Genomic DNA, 19,295 nt, shown 5'->3' with positions numbered 1-19,295 from the left:
TTTATTTCTGCTCTGATCTTTTTTTTTAAGATTTTATTTATTTATTTGACAGACAGAGATCACAAGTAGGCAGAGAGGCAGGCAGAGAGAGGAGGAAGCTGGCTCCCTGCTGAGCAGAGAGCCCGAGGCGGGGCTCGATCCCCGGGTCCTGGGATCATGACCTGAGCTGAAGGCAGAGGCTTTAACCCACTGAGCCACCCAGGCAACCCTCTGCTCTGATCTTTTGATCTTTATTATTTCCTCCTTCTGCTTACTTTGGGCTTAACATGTTCTTCTCTGGTTCCTCAAGCTGTAAAATGGAGTACGTTATTTGGTCTCTTTCTAATTTGTAATATGTGATTAATGGATTTATATGTCCATGTAGTACTGTTCTCTCTGCACCCCGTAAGATTTAATATGATGTTCTAAAAAAGTTTTGATATGTTGCATTTTCATTGCATTTGTTTTGAGATCAAGTTTTCTTTTTTATTTTTTTATTTTTTATTGTGTTATGTTAGTGACCATAAAATACATCATTAGTTTTTGATGTCATGTTCCAAGATTCATTGTTTATGTACTAGACCCAATGATGCATGTAATATGTGCCCTCCTTAATCCCCTACCAACTCCCTCCCCACTAAGACTCTCAGTTTGTTTCTCAGAGTCCACAATCATGTTTTCTTTTCCTTATAATTTATTTTTGACTCACGAGTTATTCAGAAGTGTCATTCAATTTCTATATATTTGTAGATGTTTTCGCTTTCTTATTGTATCATACAAAGTCAGCAAAGATGGTATAAATTTAATCTTCTGAAATTTCTTAAGATTTTTGTATCCTATTATATAATCTATACTGCACAATAATGAGATGAATGTATATTTTACAGGTGTTGGATGGAATCTTCAATGGATGTGTCTTAAGTTGGTTTCTTCTAAAGTATGTTTCCATTCTAATGTTTTCTTGTTGATTTTCTGTCTGGATAATGTGTCTACTGCTGATAGTAGGTGATGAAGTCTCTTAGTACTACTGGATTGCTATACACTTAGCCCATAAGATCTGTTAGCATTTGCTTAATATTTTTCATTGCTTCCATTTTGGGAGTAGAAATACTTGTGGTTTTTATACCTTCTTGATGTATTGACTCTTCACATTCATATAATGACCTTCTTCTCTTTTGTTACCACTTTTGACTTGAAATCCATTTCATTTGTTATAAAACAGCTCCCGTCTTCTTTTGGTTTTCACTTGTTTGGAATGTAATCTTCCATCTCTTCACTTTATGTCTTTAGATGTAAGTCTCCTGTAGGCAGCATATAGTTGAGTCTTGTGTTTGTTTTTTATCATTCCAAGCACTGTGTGCACTATTAATGGGTGAGTTCATCCATTAATTAGGGTACATAATTAGGGTAACTATATTAATACATAAGGAATTTCTTTTATCTTTTGCTTTCTGATTATTTTCTATTTATATTGTTCCTTTTTCATTCTGTTTCTATTCATCTTTGTAAAGTGGTGGGTTTTGTCATGATTTGCTCAGTCTTCCATTGGTGTGTGTGTGTGTGTGTGTGTGTGTGTGTGTGTGTCTGCTCCAGATTTTTGTTTTGTGGTTTCCCTGAACATTACATAAAACGTGCTAGTCCTTTTTCTCCTGCTAGCAACTCATACTGATTTGTGTCTGCTGCGTTTTGCCTTGTGCTTATATTGAGGCTTACATAAATAATGCTAGTCCTATATCTGCTGCTGGAACTCATATTCATTTCCCTATAATCATTCCACACCTTTACTCCTTCACTTTTATGTTTCTGATGTCAAAAATTACCTCTTAAAAGTGAAGATGCTACATGGGGGGTTTGAGGGTAGGAAAAGAATAAATGAAACAAGATGGAACAGGGAGGGAAGCAAACTGTAAGTGACTCTTAATCTCACAAAACAAACTGAGGGTTGCTGGGGGGGAAGGGGTCGGGAAAGGGGCGTGGGGTTATGGACATTGGGGAGGGTATGTGCTATGGTGAGTGCTGTGAAGTGTGTAAACCTGGCGATTCACAGACCTGTACCCCTGGGGATAAAAATACATTATACGTTTAGAAAAAAATTTTTTAAATTATCTCTTATTATGCGGTGAATTCCTTAACCGATTGCACTTCCCACCACCATTTTCAATACTCTTCTTCCTTAAACTTTATTCTATAATTGTTTAGCAAACTATTCTTAAACTGAGCTAATTTTCCTATATTGACAGTCTATATCATCTCTATCAGAATTTTGTGTGATTTCATTTTTTGCATGTCACTAGTGTCTTTTCATTTCAGCTTAAAGAGCTCTTTCAGCCTCTCTTACAAGGCAGGTCTAGTGTGGCAAACTCCCTCAGCTACTGTTTGGGAAAGCCCTTATTTTCCTTCATCTCTGATATCTTTGGTGGACAGAGTATTCATGACTGCCATTTGTATCTTTCAGTAACTTGAATCTGTCTCTCCTTTGTCTCCTGGTCTGTAGTATTCCTGCTGAGAAATCTGCCCAGAGGCTAAGGGGTGAGGTGTTCCTTTGTGCACCAATTCTTTTCCCCCTGCCTCGAAATCTTTACCCTTGGTTTTAGACACTTAGAATGTCTCCTTGAGAAAGATTTTTTGGCATTGAGATAATAAAGTGTCCTATTAGCTCTGTGGACTTGTATGTTAAGTTCCTTCTACAGATTTGGGAAGCTCTCAGCAATTATTTCTTTAAATAAATGCTGTCTCCTTTTCTTCTTCTGGTATACTCATTATTCCTATATTGGCTTTTTTCAGTGTCTGATAACTCACATAAGGTTTCTTGACATGTTGAAAATCTTAGTCTCTCTCCTCTTCTACTGGAATCATTTTTAAATTCCTTTCATACAGATAGCCTACTTCCTTCCATCTGACCTGCTATATTTCCGATGCTTTCTTTTTCTTTTTTTTTTTAACATTTTATTTATTTATTTGACAGAGAGAGATGACAAGCAGGCAGAGAGGCAGGCAAAGAGAGAGGAGGAAGCAGGCTCCCTGCTGAGCGGAGAGCCCGAAGTGGGGCTCGATCCCAGGACCCTGAGATCATGACCTGAGCCAAAGGCAGTGGCTTAACCCACTGAGCCATCCAGGCACCCCTCCGATGCTTTCTAATTCATTTTTCATCTCAGATCCAGAATTTGTTTGGTCCCTTTATATAGTTTCAATCTCATTGGTAAAGTACTCCTGTTCATTAATTTTATGCCTGAGTTCTCAGAACTGCCTTCTAAATGTACTGTAGCTGAGTTTCTTCATGAAAGCTGTTTTTAGTTATATATGAATAGGATCACAATATTCAGTGTCTTTGAATTGTCATCATTTTATGATACCATCATGCTATAATTTTTCATGCCAGGTGAAATGTGCCTTTGTCAACTCACTGGACATCTTTCTTATTTAGGAAAGCATCTTTCTTATTTAGGATCAAGCATCTTTCTTTTTTTTTCATTTATTTTTTATTTATTTTCAGCATAACAGTATTCATTATTTTTGCACCACACCCAATGCTCCATGCAATATGTGCCCTCTCTAATACCCACCACCTGGTTCCCCCAACCTCCCACCCCCCTGCCACTTCAAACCCCTCAGATTGTTTTTCAGAGTCCATACTCTCTCATGGACTCTCTCATAGTCTCTCACCTCCCCTTCCAATTTCCCCCAACTCCCTTCTCCTCTCTAACTCCCCTTGTCCTCCATGCTATCTGTTATGCTCCACAAATAAGTGAAGCCATATAATTGACTCTCTCTGCTTGACTGATTTCACTCAGCATAATCTCCTCCAGTCCAATCCACATTGCTACAAAAGTTGGGTATTCGTCCTTTCTGATGGAGGCATAATACTCCATAGTGTATATGGACCACATCTTCCTTATCCATTTGTCCGTTGAAGGGCATCTTGGTTCTTTCCACAGTTTGGTGACCGTGGCCATTGCTGTTATAAGATGACCCTTCTTCTCACTACATCTGTATGTTTGGGGTAAATACCCAGGAGTGCAATTGCAGGGTCATAGGGAAGTTCTATTTTTAATTTCTTGAGGAATCTCCACACTGTTCTCCAAAGTGGCTGCACCAACTTGCATTCCCACCAACAGTGTAAGAGGGTTCCCCTTTCTCCACATCCCCTCCAACACATGTTGTTTCCTGTCTTGCTAATTTTGGCCATTCTAACTGGTATAAGGTGATATCTCAATGTGGTTTTAATTTGAATCTCCCTGATGGCTAGTGATGATGAACATTTTTTCATGTGTCTGATAGCCATTTGTATGTCTTCATTGGAGAAGTGTCTGTTCATATCTTCTGCCCATTTTTTTTTTATATGCTTGTCTGTTTTGTGTGTGTTGAGTTTGAGGAGTTCTTTATAGATCCTGGATATCAACCTTTTGTCTGTACTGTCATTTGCAAATATCTTCTCCCATTCCCTGGGTTGCCTCTTTGTTTTGTCAACTGTTTCCTTTGCTGTGCAGAAGCTTTTGATCTTGATGAGGTCCCCAAAGTTCATTTTCGCTTTTGTTTCCTTTGCCTTTGGAGACATATCTTGAAAGAAGTTGCTGTGGCTGATATTGAAGAGATTATTGCCTATGTTCTCCCCTAGGATTCTGATGGATTCCTGTCTCACGTTAAGGTCTTTTATCCATTTTGAGTATATCTTTGTGTACGGTGTAAGAGAATGGTCGAGTTTCATTCTTCTACATATAGCTGCCCAGTTTTCCCAGCACCATTTATTGAAGAGACTGTCTTTTTACCACTGTATAATTTTTCCTGTTTTGTCGAAGATTATTTGACCATAGAGTTAAGGGTCCATATCTGGGCTCTCTACTCTGTTCCACTGGTCTATGTGTCTGTTTTTATTCTAGTACCATGCTGTCTTGGTGATCACAGCTTTGTAGTAAAACTTGAAATCAGGTAACGTGATGCCCCCAGTTTTACTTTTGTTTTTCAACATTTCCTTAGCAGTTCAGTGTCTCTTCTGATTCCATACAAACTTTTGGATTATTTGCTCCAGCTCTTTGAAGAATACTGGTGGAATTTTGATCGGAATGGCGTTAAAAGTATAGATTGCTCTAGGCAGTATAGACATTTTAACAATGTTTATTCTTCCGATCAAAGAGCATGGAATGGTCTTCCATCTTTTTGTGTCTTCTTCAATTTCTTTCATGAATGTTCTGTAGTTCCTCGAGTACAGATCCTTTACCTCTTTGATTAGGTTTATTCCCAGGTATCTTATGGTTCTTGGTGCTATAGTAAATGGAATCAATTCTCTAATTTTCCTTTCTGTATTTTCATTGTTAGTGTATAAGAAAGCCACTGATTTCTATACATTGACTTTGTATCCTGCCACGTTACTGAATTGCTGTATGAGTTCTAGTAGTTTGGGAGTGGAGCATCTTTCTTATTTAGGAAAGTCTTTGTTGATCTTGATTTTAAGAATTAAGCACATTGGCTATCAGAAACTTTACTTGTGTTTCCCAGAAGGTCATGATATCACACAATTCTCCTTTTCTCTTACTGGAATATTTCATTTTCTCTTGCTGGAGCTAATTCATTGCTAAAATTAGGAGCACACCTAAGAGAACTGACATTAAAAAAAAAAAAAAAAAAGTTGGTGGCAGAGTGGCAGGGCCGTTGTGGGCTTTAGCACTTGGGTCGTGGGTGTGCCCAAGGCCAGTGGGATGGGTAAGTGGGGTCTCAGACCTCCCAGACTTCTTGAAATCCCAAGGCACAAAGCAGGAAACACCTTCCTTCAATTCTTTTAGTCTTTCTTCCCTTTCCTTCCCTTGTGCCAGTCACAGAGCTCTCCTTAGGAATCTAGATGGTGCTGAAGAACAACAGGTCCCTCCGTGCACCTGAGCAGCCAACAGAACTTCAACTTACCCTTTGCTTTCTGCCTCCTCAGTCTCCTCTGCTAGGACCAGCACTGGCACACTGCTGCTCTACCTCCCTTGGCCCGACAACCTCTCTGATTCCAAATCTACCCACTTTGGGATGCAGGTGCAAGGATCTCTCAGTGTCCTTTAATGCTCTGCAGGGGTACTTTCATCAGTCACAGATGTCCAATTAGATGTAAATGGAAAGGGAGAGAAAACACGCAACTCACACTGCCAAGATGCTGATGGGACACCTCTTGCTCATTTCAATAGAATTGAATGAGAAATGTTGAATGAGGAATTTCTTCTGTCTGGTGTTTTACCTAAATGAGGATGGAGATGAATTTGAAATGCAGTACAGGTGTTACCTGGGAAAAACAGGCATATACGAAAGGGTGGGGAAGAACCTGAGGAAGGCCAGGTTCCAAGAACAACCACAGATGCTTGCTTTCCTCTACAAATACATGACTCACACCAGAACAGTGAGAACCCTTCCAAGATGCCACAACTTTATCTGAGATCCATCTATTCTAGAGCAACTTTAGACACCCATAATTGCCCAAACTCCATTTAACCTCCTGGAATCATAACTCTATCACTCTAGCTCTGGTCTCATGATAATAACACAAACCCCCTCCAGTCCATCTTTCACTTATCTATAAAATCTGGACAAATACCAAAAACCCCACAATTAGCCACAGACACCAAAGAGTGTACGGGAGACAAAACTTGAACAAGGGGCCAGCAAAGGGAATAAGGTTTCCAGGTTTCTATTTATTTTTGTGCCTTTTGTTTCTGCAACAGCTCTTCCAATTGTGGGGCTGTCCTCACAACTCATGGAACGTGTTTGGCATCCCTGGCTTCTTCCCACCCTGATAGCTTGTGACAAACAGAAATGCTCCCACGTATTTCCAGGCCACACCCACAACCGGTTTCCTAGGACCACTTGGGGTCTATGGGGAACAAGGATCCTGGCTCAACACCCATCCCACCAAACTGTCCGCAGTGGATTCTGTACCACTGCTGTCCTGCCATTGGGTCACCAGGCTGCTTTAATTGAAATTATTTCATAGGATGTTTTCCTTTGGGATCCTCTGAGGACACAGACTGAGATTTGCATGAGGACTGGGAAGGGCCTTCAGGAACACCACCTGTGAGGGAGTGATGGCAGCTACTATGGGCAGAGGAGGAAGTTGAACTCCAATGACAGAGCATTAAGACCCTCAAGTGATCAAACAGGGAGCTAAGGAGCTGGGCTGCCCTTCAAGTTGCTTTAACTTGAGGCAGTTTTGCTGCTAGCGTTGGAATGCAGGGCGTCAGCTGTGGCCCCGCAGCTGAAGAACTCAACACCTGCACTGCTACATATTTTGTTTGCTCCTTGATTCACTTTTTTAATGAAATAAAGGCAAAAGAAAGATGAGTATTTGTCTAAGTCCATTCAGGCTGCCATCACAGGACAGCATAGACTGGATGGCTTCTAACAGCAGACCCACACCTCTCACAGTTCAGAGGCTGGGAAGTCCAAGGCAATGCCACCAGGATTTCGTGTCTGGAGAGAATAATCCCCTTCCTTCCTGGTCTTCTCACTGTCACCTCACATGGCAGAAGTGGCAAGGGAGCTCAAGGCTTTGTAAGGGCACTAATCCCAGTCGTCCCCTCCCAGAGCCCACCTCCTCACATCATCACCATGGGGCTCAGGATTTCAATATATGAAACATTCAGCCCACACAGTACACCTCTCCCCTACAATTTCATTGTGTGTAGCAGGAGGACAAGATGGAGAGGAAATGTGGGGAGATTTGGGAAAAAAGCCCTGTGAACAACTGCAGTGTTAACTCACCAATTTGAACACATTTATTAGTTGTCATTTTTAAGTTATTTTTTCATATTCAGAAATTAATGTAATCCCCATATTACAGAGGAAATCAAGAATCAGAGATTGATAATTATGTGCAAACTCTCAGTTATTAGAAGAGCCTATTACCCCAGTCCTCAGTCTTTCCACTAGAGCCATCTTATATATCTTCATACTATGCATGCATTAATTTTTGGTGGTGAACTAAAATATTAAGTATTAAACATTAAAATCATTTTTTTTTCCTTTGTGTTCAAGCTCTCTGGGGCTAGCTCAACATGTCCTGTTTCTTTATCAATTGAGTACCAATGTGAGGAAGAGAGACATTTCAACCTCACTTCATAAACTACATGGACACAGACACTTCCTATCTCAGTAAGAATCCAATAAAATAAGTTGATGATGGGGGAAAAAAAGGGAGGGGACACTAAATGCATACCTTAGAGAATGTGCCTAAGACTCTCCTTTTATGTTGTTTTTCAAGGGCCTTAGCATCAATATTTCCATTTTAAAACACTCTTGGTAACAGATTCTAATGGCTAGGGGCCATTTCAAACAATAGAGATAAATCAGTCTAACCTCTAACACAAAACTTAAATGTCAGAAGATACATACAAATATCAAGTTCTTTTAAAGATATCCCAAAAGTCTAGGTGGAAAATGTTCCAGATCTGTAATTTCTAGACAGTGAGTTCCACAAGAATCAATCTATTAAAGATACCACCAAATTTAGAGTATAATTCATTTTACTAAAGATTATATCACACCTATGGTTGGATTGGTATGGTCAAAGCTATATCCTATTTTTTTTTTATTTTGTTTTTCCAGTGTTCCAAGATTCATTGTGTATGCACCACACTCCGTGCTCCATGCAATACATGCCCTCCTTAATGCCCACCACCAGGCTCACCCATTTCCCCCACCTCCCTTCCTTCCAAAACCCTCAGTTTATTTCTGAGTCCAGAGTCTTTCATGGTTTATCTCTCCCTCTGATTTCCCCCAATTCACTTTTCCTTTTCTTCTTCTAATGTCCTCCACGTTATTCCTTATGTTCCACAAATAAGTGAAACCGTATGATAACTGACTTTCTCTGCTTGACTTATTTCACTCAGCATAATCTCCAGTCCCGTCCATGTTGATACAAAAGTGGGGTATTCATCCTTTTTGAAAGCTGCAGAATATTCCATTGTATATATGGACCATATCTTCTTTGTCCATTTGTTTGTTGAAGGGCATCTTGGCTCTTTCCACATTTTGGCAATTGTAGCCACTGCTGCTATGAACTTTGGGGTACAGATGGCCCTTCTTTTATAACCTATTTTTTAAAGATTTTATTTATTTGAGGGAGTACAATCGGTGGGGAGTAGAGGAAGGAGAACTAGACTTCCCGCTGAGGAGGGAGCCTGATGTGTGGCTCCATCCGCTCCTTGGGGTCATGATCTGAGCCAAAGGCAGACGTTTAACCAACTGAGCCACCCAGGTTCCCAGCTATAACCTATTTTTTGGGATGTCTTAGGCATGTGGCAGTAGCACATAGTCTAGTAATTTCCAGGCCCTTAATTGCTTTAGCTTAATAACTGCTTGAAGCTGGTATGAATCATTTTTTTTTTCCTGAGCATCTGCATTTACACAAAGGAGCCCCCCTCCACATGGTTTCACCTCCAGGCCTGTCTCAATATTCTTAGGATAGAGACCAGAGAACCCTGAAAGCCTTTTGGAACTATCAAGGACTATGGTAAGGTAAGTGGCACTGATATTAGTTGCAAAATTAAAGGAGGCACCAAAAACTCAGTTATTAAGTTAAATACTATTTAATGCAGTATTTTAAAAAATAAAGATTAACATAAAATCCAAAATAAATAAAATATTCCAAATTTTAATTACTGGTTTGTCCTTTTACCTCAGGTGCCAAAATGGCTCTGCACAGCAGTTATTATTTAAAATTTTGTTTTGCTATCCCTTATAATGTTCTTGAACATTTTCGAGCATTTTTCCATTTTTTATTAATGGAAGGTAAACTAAATTGTGCATTCCCAAACTACCTCACCCATTTCTTTCCAAGTCCTTTGCCCAACTAAAGTGGTAGGAAACAGAAGACTATCAACATAATATACCTTTTGGCAACATTCTGCATCTCTTATTCTGACACAGGTCCTAAAGCAGCGAAGAACCTAATGTCGTTGCTGTTTATACACTTATATGGACTCATACTCCACATATCATTTGCAAAAACCTTTCCCTATCACATTAGATATCGATGGTCTCTCCAAAATTACTCTCTACAGTTGTGGAAGTGTCAACCCATTTTAATATATCATACAATGTCTACCTTTGCTGCTTGATATGTATGTTCTCTGAAGGACAAACACTGTGAGCTACTGGAGGTCGTTTACTACCTCGTGTTGTAACATGAACTATGTGTTAGCACATAAATACTGAAAACCCACACTCCCCTCTCTCCTGGACTCCAAGAATGCATCTCTTTGCATCTTAGCACGTGTATCTTTGGAGTTTGTGACAGTACAAGCCATGAACTCATCCTGTGCATCCATAAGAGCTGTTATTCATCCTCTTCCTGGTCTTACCTCAACTAGGAAATGTTCCTATAACCTTTTAGATGTGTTTGCCTTAAGTCAGTATTTATCCACCTCTTCCCTAAGGCACCTCTGCTAGCAGAAGAGTATAAAGTAATGCAGAATCCAGTTATGCAAAACTGAAGATGGCAAACAGAACACTGAACTGTCATGTTTTATCTTTAAAAAATGCATGCCAATTTTTCATTCTATTTTGTAATTCACTCATTCAACAAATATTAGATGCCTACTCAGTGCCAGACATTGTCACAGGGATACAGCAAAGGATACACATACCTGTATTTGTTTTTAATCTTATATTTTATACAACTTAGCATACATAGAGAAACAAAAGCAAAAATTATCCCAAATCCAAGAACCAAACTGATAATCTGAGATGGCCAGTGATTGCTTCAAATACCACCAGTCATGCTTTTGCACATCCTGGGATTATGTGTGCTCCATTTTGAAAAGTAGAGTCCTTGTGTAACTCAGAAAACAAAAGAAATATTAGTATTTACTCTGGATGAAAATATTTCAGAGTATCATTAGAACTAACTCTTTGTCTTCATTTCCATACCATTAGGTTCTGCCTATATTCTGAAATGACAAAGGCAGAATTCAATTCAATACCTACAGAAAATGTAAAAAACCTATACTTTAAAAGAAAATCAGGAGTGAAGAGGTGGAATCACTCTGGACACTCGAAGGTCAAATCTTCATTGACCATAGCACTACATTTCTTCATCATTGCTTGTTTTACCCTTTATTAAACTGCTCTTGAGTTCTTAATGCATCTTCAGAAAGGATCTCTCCTTAGAAAAAGTTAATTTTTGGGGTGCCTGGGTGGCTCATTGGGTTAAAGCCTCTGCCTTCGGCTCGGGTCATGATCTCAGGGTCCTGGGATCAAGCCCCGCATTGGGCTCTCTGCTCAGCGGGGAGCCTGCTTCTCTCTCTTTCTCTCTGCCTGCCTCTCTCTGCCTGCTTGTGATCTCTGTCTATCAAATAAATAAATAAAATCTTTAAAAAAAAAAAAAAAAAGAAAAAGTTAATTCTCACACAAAAGAAACTTTTAGACTTGTCTCTGCAGAGAAATGCTGAGCATTACTGATATTCCCTTTTATTGGTCAGAACCAAAGCTAGTGACAAAGTATTACATTCCTCAATGATAGTTTTGTCTTAAATAGTATGATTTTAGCCAGAGTTCTAACTCCAAAATTAAACATGGGACTGAGGTGCTTGTGCTTGTGGATATGTAGTATATGTTCTTTTGAAAGGAGGCAGTGATCTGCAATAGCACAAGTAACTTCCTATTAGGATTAAGACTCAATTCTCCAAAACTACAGTGACTGGCTAACCTGCATGAAGCCTGGCTCACCTACCTGAAGTCCCCAAGTCAGTCGTTCCAAATCATTACAGAAAAGGTCTCATATGTGCATTAATGTAGGTATGTATTCTCCTGCAGACAGTGTACGACCTCAACAATTCAGAGCTTTTCAGAACTGGTTAAATTAGAAAAGTAAGGGAACATCACAAATATATATATTTCACGACTGGAGGATAAGGATTATCCAACGATGTAACCTGAGTCAACTGGCATGAGATTTCACTGTTTCAAAATTCAGATTAAAGTCAGTGTTTAATAAACTAAACTGAGAAGAGCCTAGGAGTGCACACCTTTTAATAATTCCACAGAGGATGCTGACTCAAATATTACCATAAGACTAAAGTCCACTTTAATCCTGAATACAAATTAGACTTCTGTTTTTGTAAAGACTTAAATCTATCAAGACCAAAGGCTAGAATTCAGAAGGTTTAATGTGCTCTTTACCTCCGTCTGCTAGTATTTTATATTAATGATAGCACTCAGAAGCATAAAGCCGTCAGTGTCTCCAGCATAGGAATTCCAAGTTACTACAATTCCTTGTATATGAACCCTCACCTGTGCACTGCTGCACTCTATCTTCAAGTCTTAGTGTTACAGGCTGGATCTCTCTCTAACAGTAAATGATTTTAAATATGTGACCTTATTCCTACCAAGAAGAGGAACTGAACATGTTATATTTGAAACTTTAAGGTCAGTTTATTAAGTTCAATGATGAAAGCTATCAGAAGAATATTCTCCTGAAAATTATTTTTTCTTAGAAAAAAAGAAAGAAAAATCAACACCTCAGCACAGCCACAGATACTGTGGCAGTCACACCTCTCTGCAGCAGGGGACAGTCCATTAGTCAGTCAAATCACTTTCTGGGTCAGCAGGATTATAGTCTGGATCATCCTCATCATCCTCTAGCTCCAAGTCATCCATTTCTTGGAACAGAGATTCATCTACCTCCACGTTGTTTCCAGCTGCAAAAGACAAAAGATTTCACTTTCAGTCTTATACTCAGGAATAAATCACATAACTCACTGGCAACACCACACACAAACTTCTAAATGTGCAAGTGAAGTGCCCATGATGAAATCCTAAACTACTACTGCAAATCAAAGCAACAGTGATCTGCATTGGTCAGCACAGACACATATTTTAAGAGCAACTTCATGCTTCAAGTTTTAAAAAAAAAATCCAGTTATTAAAAAAAAATCTTTCCTAGAATGAATTATTTATGACATGGCATGTTCTAAGCAGAGGACAATAGTATATCCTGGTTATACAAAGTTGACTGTTACTGACCACGGGGCCTGAACCAGGAGTTTATCTCTTCCAGTACTGGCAGATATGTACATCACTAAAGCTCAACTATACTTGTTATTTCATTGTTAGATATAACCTGACCCTTCCTCTCACGTAGTTCCCCTTATAACCAATGGTATGCCTTCCTCAGATTCCAAATATCTGAGCACTATACAAAACAATACCTTGGCCTTGCATTAAACATCTTTACTCTTCTGTTTGTCTCAAGTACATAAACGTGGGATAGTACAGTACTCTTAAATCACCAAAAATTGTTCATCTTCTGTTCCTGGCAGACTCCAGCCCACTAACATTCAATTCAATGAGAATAAGTCTGGCTTCACGCCTGTGAGCTATTAAGTAATAAAATACACTTTTGCTAAGTGCGGGCCAAAGAATAATTCACTGTCTCTGGGAGAGACAGAGAAGATTTCCCCAAACAGATAACATCTAAAATATCTTTAAAATAAATTTTAATCCACCAAGAAGAAAAGGGGACAGGATGAAGCAATTATAGGTAGAGGTATACACAAAGGGAGAAAGAAAAAATAAGACTGAATATTTTCAACTGGAACACAAGATTCTTTAGGAAAAACATCTGGAGATAACATAGATGAAGTCCAAATTGAAGGACTGTGTAGGCCAACCTTTTCCTCTAAGTAACACAGAACCATCAAAAGATTTTAAGGAGAGAAGTGTCATGATCAAACATAAGTTTTAGGAATGCCACCTCAGGGGCGGTGACTAAAGGCACCAAAAAGAGGAAGGGACCGAAGCAAGGAGACAATGCAAGAAGCCAGCACAAACACCGAGGGGGTAAAGAATGATAAAACACTCAAGTTAGGAGGAAAGAGTTGAAAATGTCTGGAAAAGACATTTCTGATGCAGAATCGATGGAGAGTTTCTGGGGTGAGTCACTGGATATGAAGAGATACTTGATCCATTAGACAGGGTAAGGAGTCAGGGATGAGGGGAGACAGTAAAACTTCTAAAGAACAAGAGAGAATAAGACACAGCTTTCTGGTTCCAGAATTTCTCAATAAAATAGGAGAAAAACAAGCTAGAAAAGTGAGGGGGGGTGCACAAGGACAACCTTACTGGGTCGGTACGTCTGTCTGTTTGGGGTGTTTTTGTTTGTTTGAGACTAATAAATGTCTTGGAGCAAGAATGCAGTAAGATAAATAAAATAAAACGGTGAGTGTCCATAAGGGCCTAGCTCTAGTTAAGAAGCATGATTTGGCAGTGAGGCCACATCAACATTGCTTCTTAACCTTTTCCAGGAGATAGTCTAGGAACAAAGCTGAAAGGCCAGATGCTACAGGATCCCCAACTGGCAAGATGAGCATGAAAAAAATGCTAATGAAGCAGAACTCTAGGACACTATCACAAGTGTGACTGAATATGGAACCCAGTTTAAGAACACACATAGGTCAGGGCAGGGAATTTGTCTATACTGTTCTCTGCTGCTGTATCATCAGCAACCAGGGCAACGCTTGGCTTATACTAGAGGTGCAAAATATCTATAGATGGATGAATAATGGATGGACAGAAGACTGAAAAAGGATAAGGTTTAGGATAAAAAGGAGAAGGAAAGTACAGGGAAATAGATGTTCAGGACAGTAAGATTAGTATGAAACATAAGATTTTCAGTTAGAGGGCATGAAGACTTTCAGATTTGAGGTCTTTATAAAGTTCCATGACCATGAAATAGTTTCCAGAGATTTTTGATACTAGAAATTTAAGTAAACCAGGTCACCTGGTTTACTGAGTTACAGTGGCCTGGTTTACTGGTTATCAGAGACTAATGTGACCACAGTTGTTTACTTCTATCTTTGATGTTGCTTAAGTTATCAGAAAACTTTAAAAAACATATTGCTATGGTTTAGTGTATAAATTAATCAAACATTATAATCTACTCTTCAAAATGTGTGTGTTTTTAGCCTTGGAGGAAAATTTCACATTAAGTTATCTCTCTGATTTTCATGGTTTGATATTAAGAACAGTACATTATGTACACATGGAATCTTAATATTATCTTACCATCTTCCAGAAACTGGATATCAGATGTGTCAAGATTATGATCTGTCTCAAAGAGCTGTTTCCCTAAAAGAAACAAATATATTTAATTCAAACATAATTTTCCTATATGTTCCAGTTTCCCACCTCTCCAGTTTTCCTCCATCTTCCCTACAATCCTTTAAAAAGTATAATAATCCAAGAAAACAAGAAAACCTATTTTTCTGTGAATTTCAATAAATTTATCAATTCAGTAAGTAGCTAAGAGGCATGTGATATGTATCTGCATTAAAATCAAACAAGTGAAAACCCAGTCTGCTTCAGAGTCCTAGAAAACCAAATGCACTTGTCTCTACCACTTCTAACCATTGTGATTCAGAATGTTGTGGGAGCCACATCTCAAGATCTATCCGTTGCGATATTTTCATCAGAGGTAAGCCATAAAAATTAATTATAATTATGGATGAAGAAATGTCATCATGTCGATAGAATGCTTTCTCTTTTTGTCCTAGATGCCCAAATATGTTACTTTTTTTATAGAAATCTGTCCAAATGATCCTCTTGCTGTGTAAGAATATAGAACAGCCTGGGCAGCAGTGACAGGAGTCATACCACTTAATTTATTTTTTCCTGCTTGTTCTTCTTCTTTCATTCGTTTCTTTTTAATTTCCAAGAGTTCTGCATCAAACTTGGCCTTCCAGCTTAAGAAATTCTCAATTGTAACAGGAGTGCCATGAAATAATTGCTTAGAAAATAAAAAAGACATATGATTACATAAATAAGAAACTTAAGATTTATTAAAAAATTAATACTTTATAAAGAAATAATGTATATTTCTCAAACTTACTTGCATGAGCTCTACTAACCTTTTATTATTACTCATGCTATGTGACCAATGCAGTAAGTGACTTCTAACATTTTATGTAGGAAAATTCAAGTAAATTTTACTCTTATTTATTTTGCAATTGCCAAAATTACTGAAATTTCCAAAAACAAAAAATCCCACCAAACAATTAAAAAAAAAAAAAAAGATGTAAAAAATAATGAAAGAAAACCCAGCTTTAGAGTATACCTTTTCAGCTTCCTCTGCCTCTTTTTCTTTTTGTTTCTTTTCTTCTTCTCTTCTAGTTTTTATTTGATCTACTATTTCATTTAATTTTTCTTGTACAGCTGTCACTAAAGTAAAGATCATCACCATACCAAGGTTTTCTTCTGCCTATGTAAACAAAAGAAAGATTGTAATAAGAAACATACTTCTCAGAAAAACAGAAAAACTAACCAATGAATAAGTGCTTCATCATAATCACTAAATTCCAGACATTTATGATATGATTACTAATTCAGTTACAATGTAAGTTCGGATACCTGGATAAATGAGCATTTAAGAATTGAGCACATACATACATACATATAACTATATGTTAAATTTTAAAAGACATGTAATTTGCTACCTCCAACCTGAAACAGATACCTATTTTACTCAATTCTGTTTAATAACCAGAATTCAGAAAACTTTTTCCTACAGCAGCTAGTAACATGAGCTCTCCACCAAATGTTCACGATTTAGATCTTTTGGGCTATTTTAAGAGCTGTGACAATGAACTGAACTTTGAGGCCAAAGTGACTTTCTAATATACAATAATAAAGAATATAGATTGTGATCTATCTTTACCTATCTTTTTCCTTCAATTTGAAATGGCTTAAAATCAAATATAAAAGTTCTCCAACTCAAGAAAGGGACAGACAGTTGACCAGTTGACCCTTGAACAATATAGGTTTGAAATGCACAGGTCCACTTACATCCATTTCCCCCTTCAATAAACACAGTATAGTACTGTAAATGTATTTTCTCTCTCTTATGACTTTATAAGAACATTTTCACGCTTATTTTAAGAATACAGTATAAAGAACATATATCATACAAAATATGCATTAATCAACTGTTTGTATTATGGGTAAAGCTTCCTGCCAGTTAGTAGTAGTTTTGGGGCAGTCAAAACTTCCACACAGATTTTCGACTGTGTGGAAGGTCAGTGTCTCTTAGCCTCCATGTTATTCAAGGGTCAACTGTAATTCAAAAGCTATTTGGAAGTTGGTCATTTGAAAGCAGACCAAAGAAAAACAAGGTTTCTTGCTTATTATAGAAACAAGATATAGTCTGAAGGAAACAGACCTAAAAAACAAAACAAAATGGGGAGAAGTCAAGAAAGCGGAGAAGTAGCAGGCTGAGACTACTTCAGCTAGCAGGAGATCAGCTAGATAGCTTATCTAAAGATTGCAAACACCTGCAAATCCATCAGCAGATCAAAGAGAAGAAGAACAGCAATTCTGGAAACAAAAACAACCACTTTCTGAAAGGTAGGACTGGCGGAGAAATGAATCCAAAGCGACGGGAAGATAGACCCCGGGAGGAGGGGCTGGCTCCCAGTGGCAGAGCAACGGAGCAAAAAATCAGGACTTTAAAAGTCTGTTCCACTGAGGGACATCGCGCCAGAGGCTAAACCGGGCGAGGCCCACGCGGGGTCAGCGTGGCCTCAAGTCCCGCAGGGTCACAGAAGGATCGGGGGTGTCTGAGTGTCGCAAAGCTTGCGGGTATTGGAACGAGAAAACCGGCTACAGAGACAGAGCGGACAGTAAGCTCACAGCTCGGTGTTACCTTGAACCAGCCACAGGCTTGGTGAACTTGGAGCGCTACCGGAGGTCAGGCAGACGGGAGTAACTGGGCGCTGTTCTCTGAGGGCACACTGAGGAGTGGGGCCCCGGGCTCTCGGCTCCTCCAGGCCGGAGACCAGGAGGCCACCATTTGTATTCCCGTCCTCCGAAACTCTACGGAAAGCGCTCAGGGAACAAAAGCTCCTGAAAGCAAACCCTAGCCCATTACTCAGCCTGGCCCCTTGTAAGGGCGGTGCAATTCCACCTGGGGCAAAGACACTTGAGAACCAGGCCCCTCCCCCAGAAGATCAACAAGAAATCGAGCCGAGACCAAGTTCACCTACAAAGGACTGCGGTTTCAATACCAAGGAGAGCAGCAGAATTACAGAGGAGGAGAAAGCAAAGCACAGAACCCACGGCTTTCTCCCTGTGAGTTTTTTTAGTCTTGCAGTTAATTTAATTTTTTTCTTTTTCATTTTTTTTTTTTTTTATCTCGCCTTCTGGTAAAATTTTTTTTAACTTTTACCCTTTTCTTTTTTAACATTTTTTAACAAGGTTATCTAATATATATATTTTTTCTTTTTTATATTTTTCTTTATTCATTTTCTTTTTTTTAATTCTTTTTTCTTTTTTCTTTCTTCCTTTTTGAACCTCTTTAAGGTTTTATCCCCTTTCTCCCCCCTCACGATTTGGGATCTCTTCTGATTTGGTTAAAGCATATTTTCCTGGGGTTGTTGCCACCCTTTTAGTATTTTACTTGCTCCTTCATATACTCTTATCTGGAGAAAATGACAAGACGGAAAAATTCAACTCAAAAAAAAGAACAAGAGGCAGTACCGAAGGCTGGGGACCTAATCAATACAGACATTGGTAATATGTCAGATCTAGAGTTCAGAATGACAATTCTCAAGGTTCTAGCCGGGCTTGAAAAAGGAATGGAAGATATGAGAGAAACCCTCTCGGGAGATATAAAAGCCCTTTCTGGAGAAATAAAAGAACTAAAATCTAACCAAGTTGAAATAAAAAGACCTATTAATGAGATGCAATCAAAATGGAGGCTCTCACTGCTAGGATAAATGAAGCAGAAGAAAGAATCAGTGATATAGAAAACCAAATGACAGAAAATAAAGAAGCTGAGCAAAAGAGGGACAAACAGCTACTGGACCACGAAGGGAGAATTCGAGAGATAAGTGACACCGTAAGACGAAACAACATTAGAATAATTGGGATTCCAGAAGAAGAAGAAAGGGAGAGGGGAGCAGAAGGTATACTCGAGAGAATTATTGGGGAGAATTTCCCCAATATGGCAAAGGGAACAAACATCAAATTTCAAGAGGTTCAGAGAACGCCCCTCAAAATCAATAAGAATAGGCCCACACCCCGTCACCTAATAGCAAAATTTACAAGTCTCAGTGACAAAGAGAAAATCCTGAAAGCAGCCAGGGAAAAGAACTCTGTAACATACAATGGTAAAAATATTAGATTGGCAACTGACTTATCCACAGAGACCTGGCAGGCCAGAAAGAGCTGGCATGATATTTTCAGAGCACTAAACGAGAAAAACATGCAGCCAAGAATACTATATCCAGCTAGGCTATCATTGAAAATAGAAGGAGAGATTAAAAGCTTCCAGAACAAACAACAACTGAAAGAATTTG

At 38.7% G+C, this 19,295-nt stretch overlaps 1 protein-coding gene across 5 annotated transcripts in view; it reads right to left on the bottom strand.

The window, feature by feature from the left end:
• Nucleotides 1-12,353: 12,353 nt before the first annotated feature.
• Nucleotides 12,354-19,295, bottom strand: part of RWDD1 (RWD domain containing 1) — a 30,182-nt gene continuing 23,240 nt past the window's right edge. For all 5 annotated transcript variants that reach the window (XM_059400594.1, XM_059400596.1, XM_059400595.1 and 2 more), the window contains 4 exons: nucleotides 16,058-16,201; nucleotides 15,598-15,730; nucleotides 15,010-15,072; nucleotides 12,354-12,644 (listed from right to left, as the gene is read on the bottom strand). In XM_059400594.1, coding sequence (XP_059256577.1) covers nucleotides 12,523-12,644; nucleotides 15,010-15,072; nucleotides 15,598-15,730; nucleotides 16,058-16,201 — 462 coding nt within the window. In that variant the 3' untranslated portion in view covers nucleotides 12,354-12,522. The remainder of the gene's footprint in view (nucleotides 12,645-15,009; nucleotides 15,073-15,597; nucleotides 15,731-16,057; nucleotides 16,202-19,295) is intronic.

This window comes from Mustela nigripes, chromosome 5 (genome assembly GCF_022355385.1).
Source record: "Mustela nigripes isolate SB6536 chromosome 5, MUSNIG.SB6536, whole genome shotgun sequence".
NCBI lineage: Eukaryota > Metazoa > Chordata > Mammalia > Carnivora > Mustelidae > Mustela > Mustela nigripes.
This window is presented reverse-complemented; position numbering and strand designations above follow the sequence as displayed.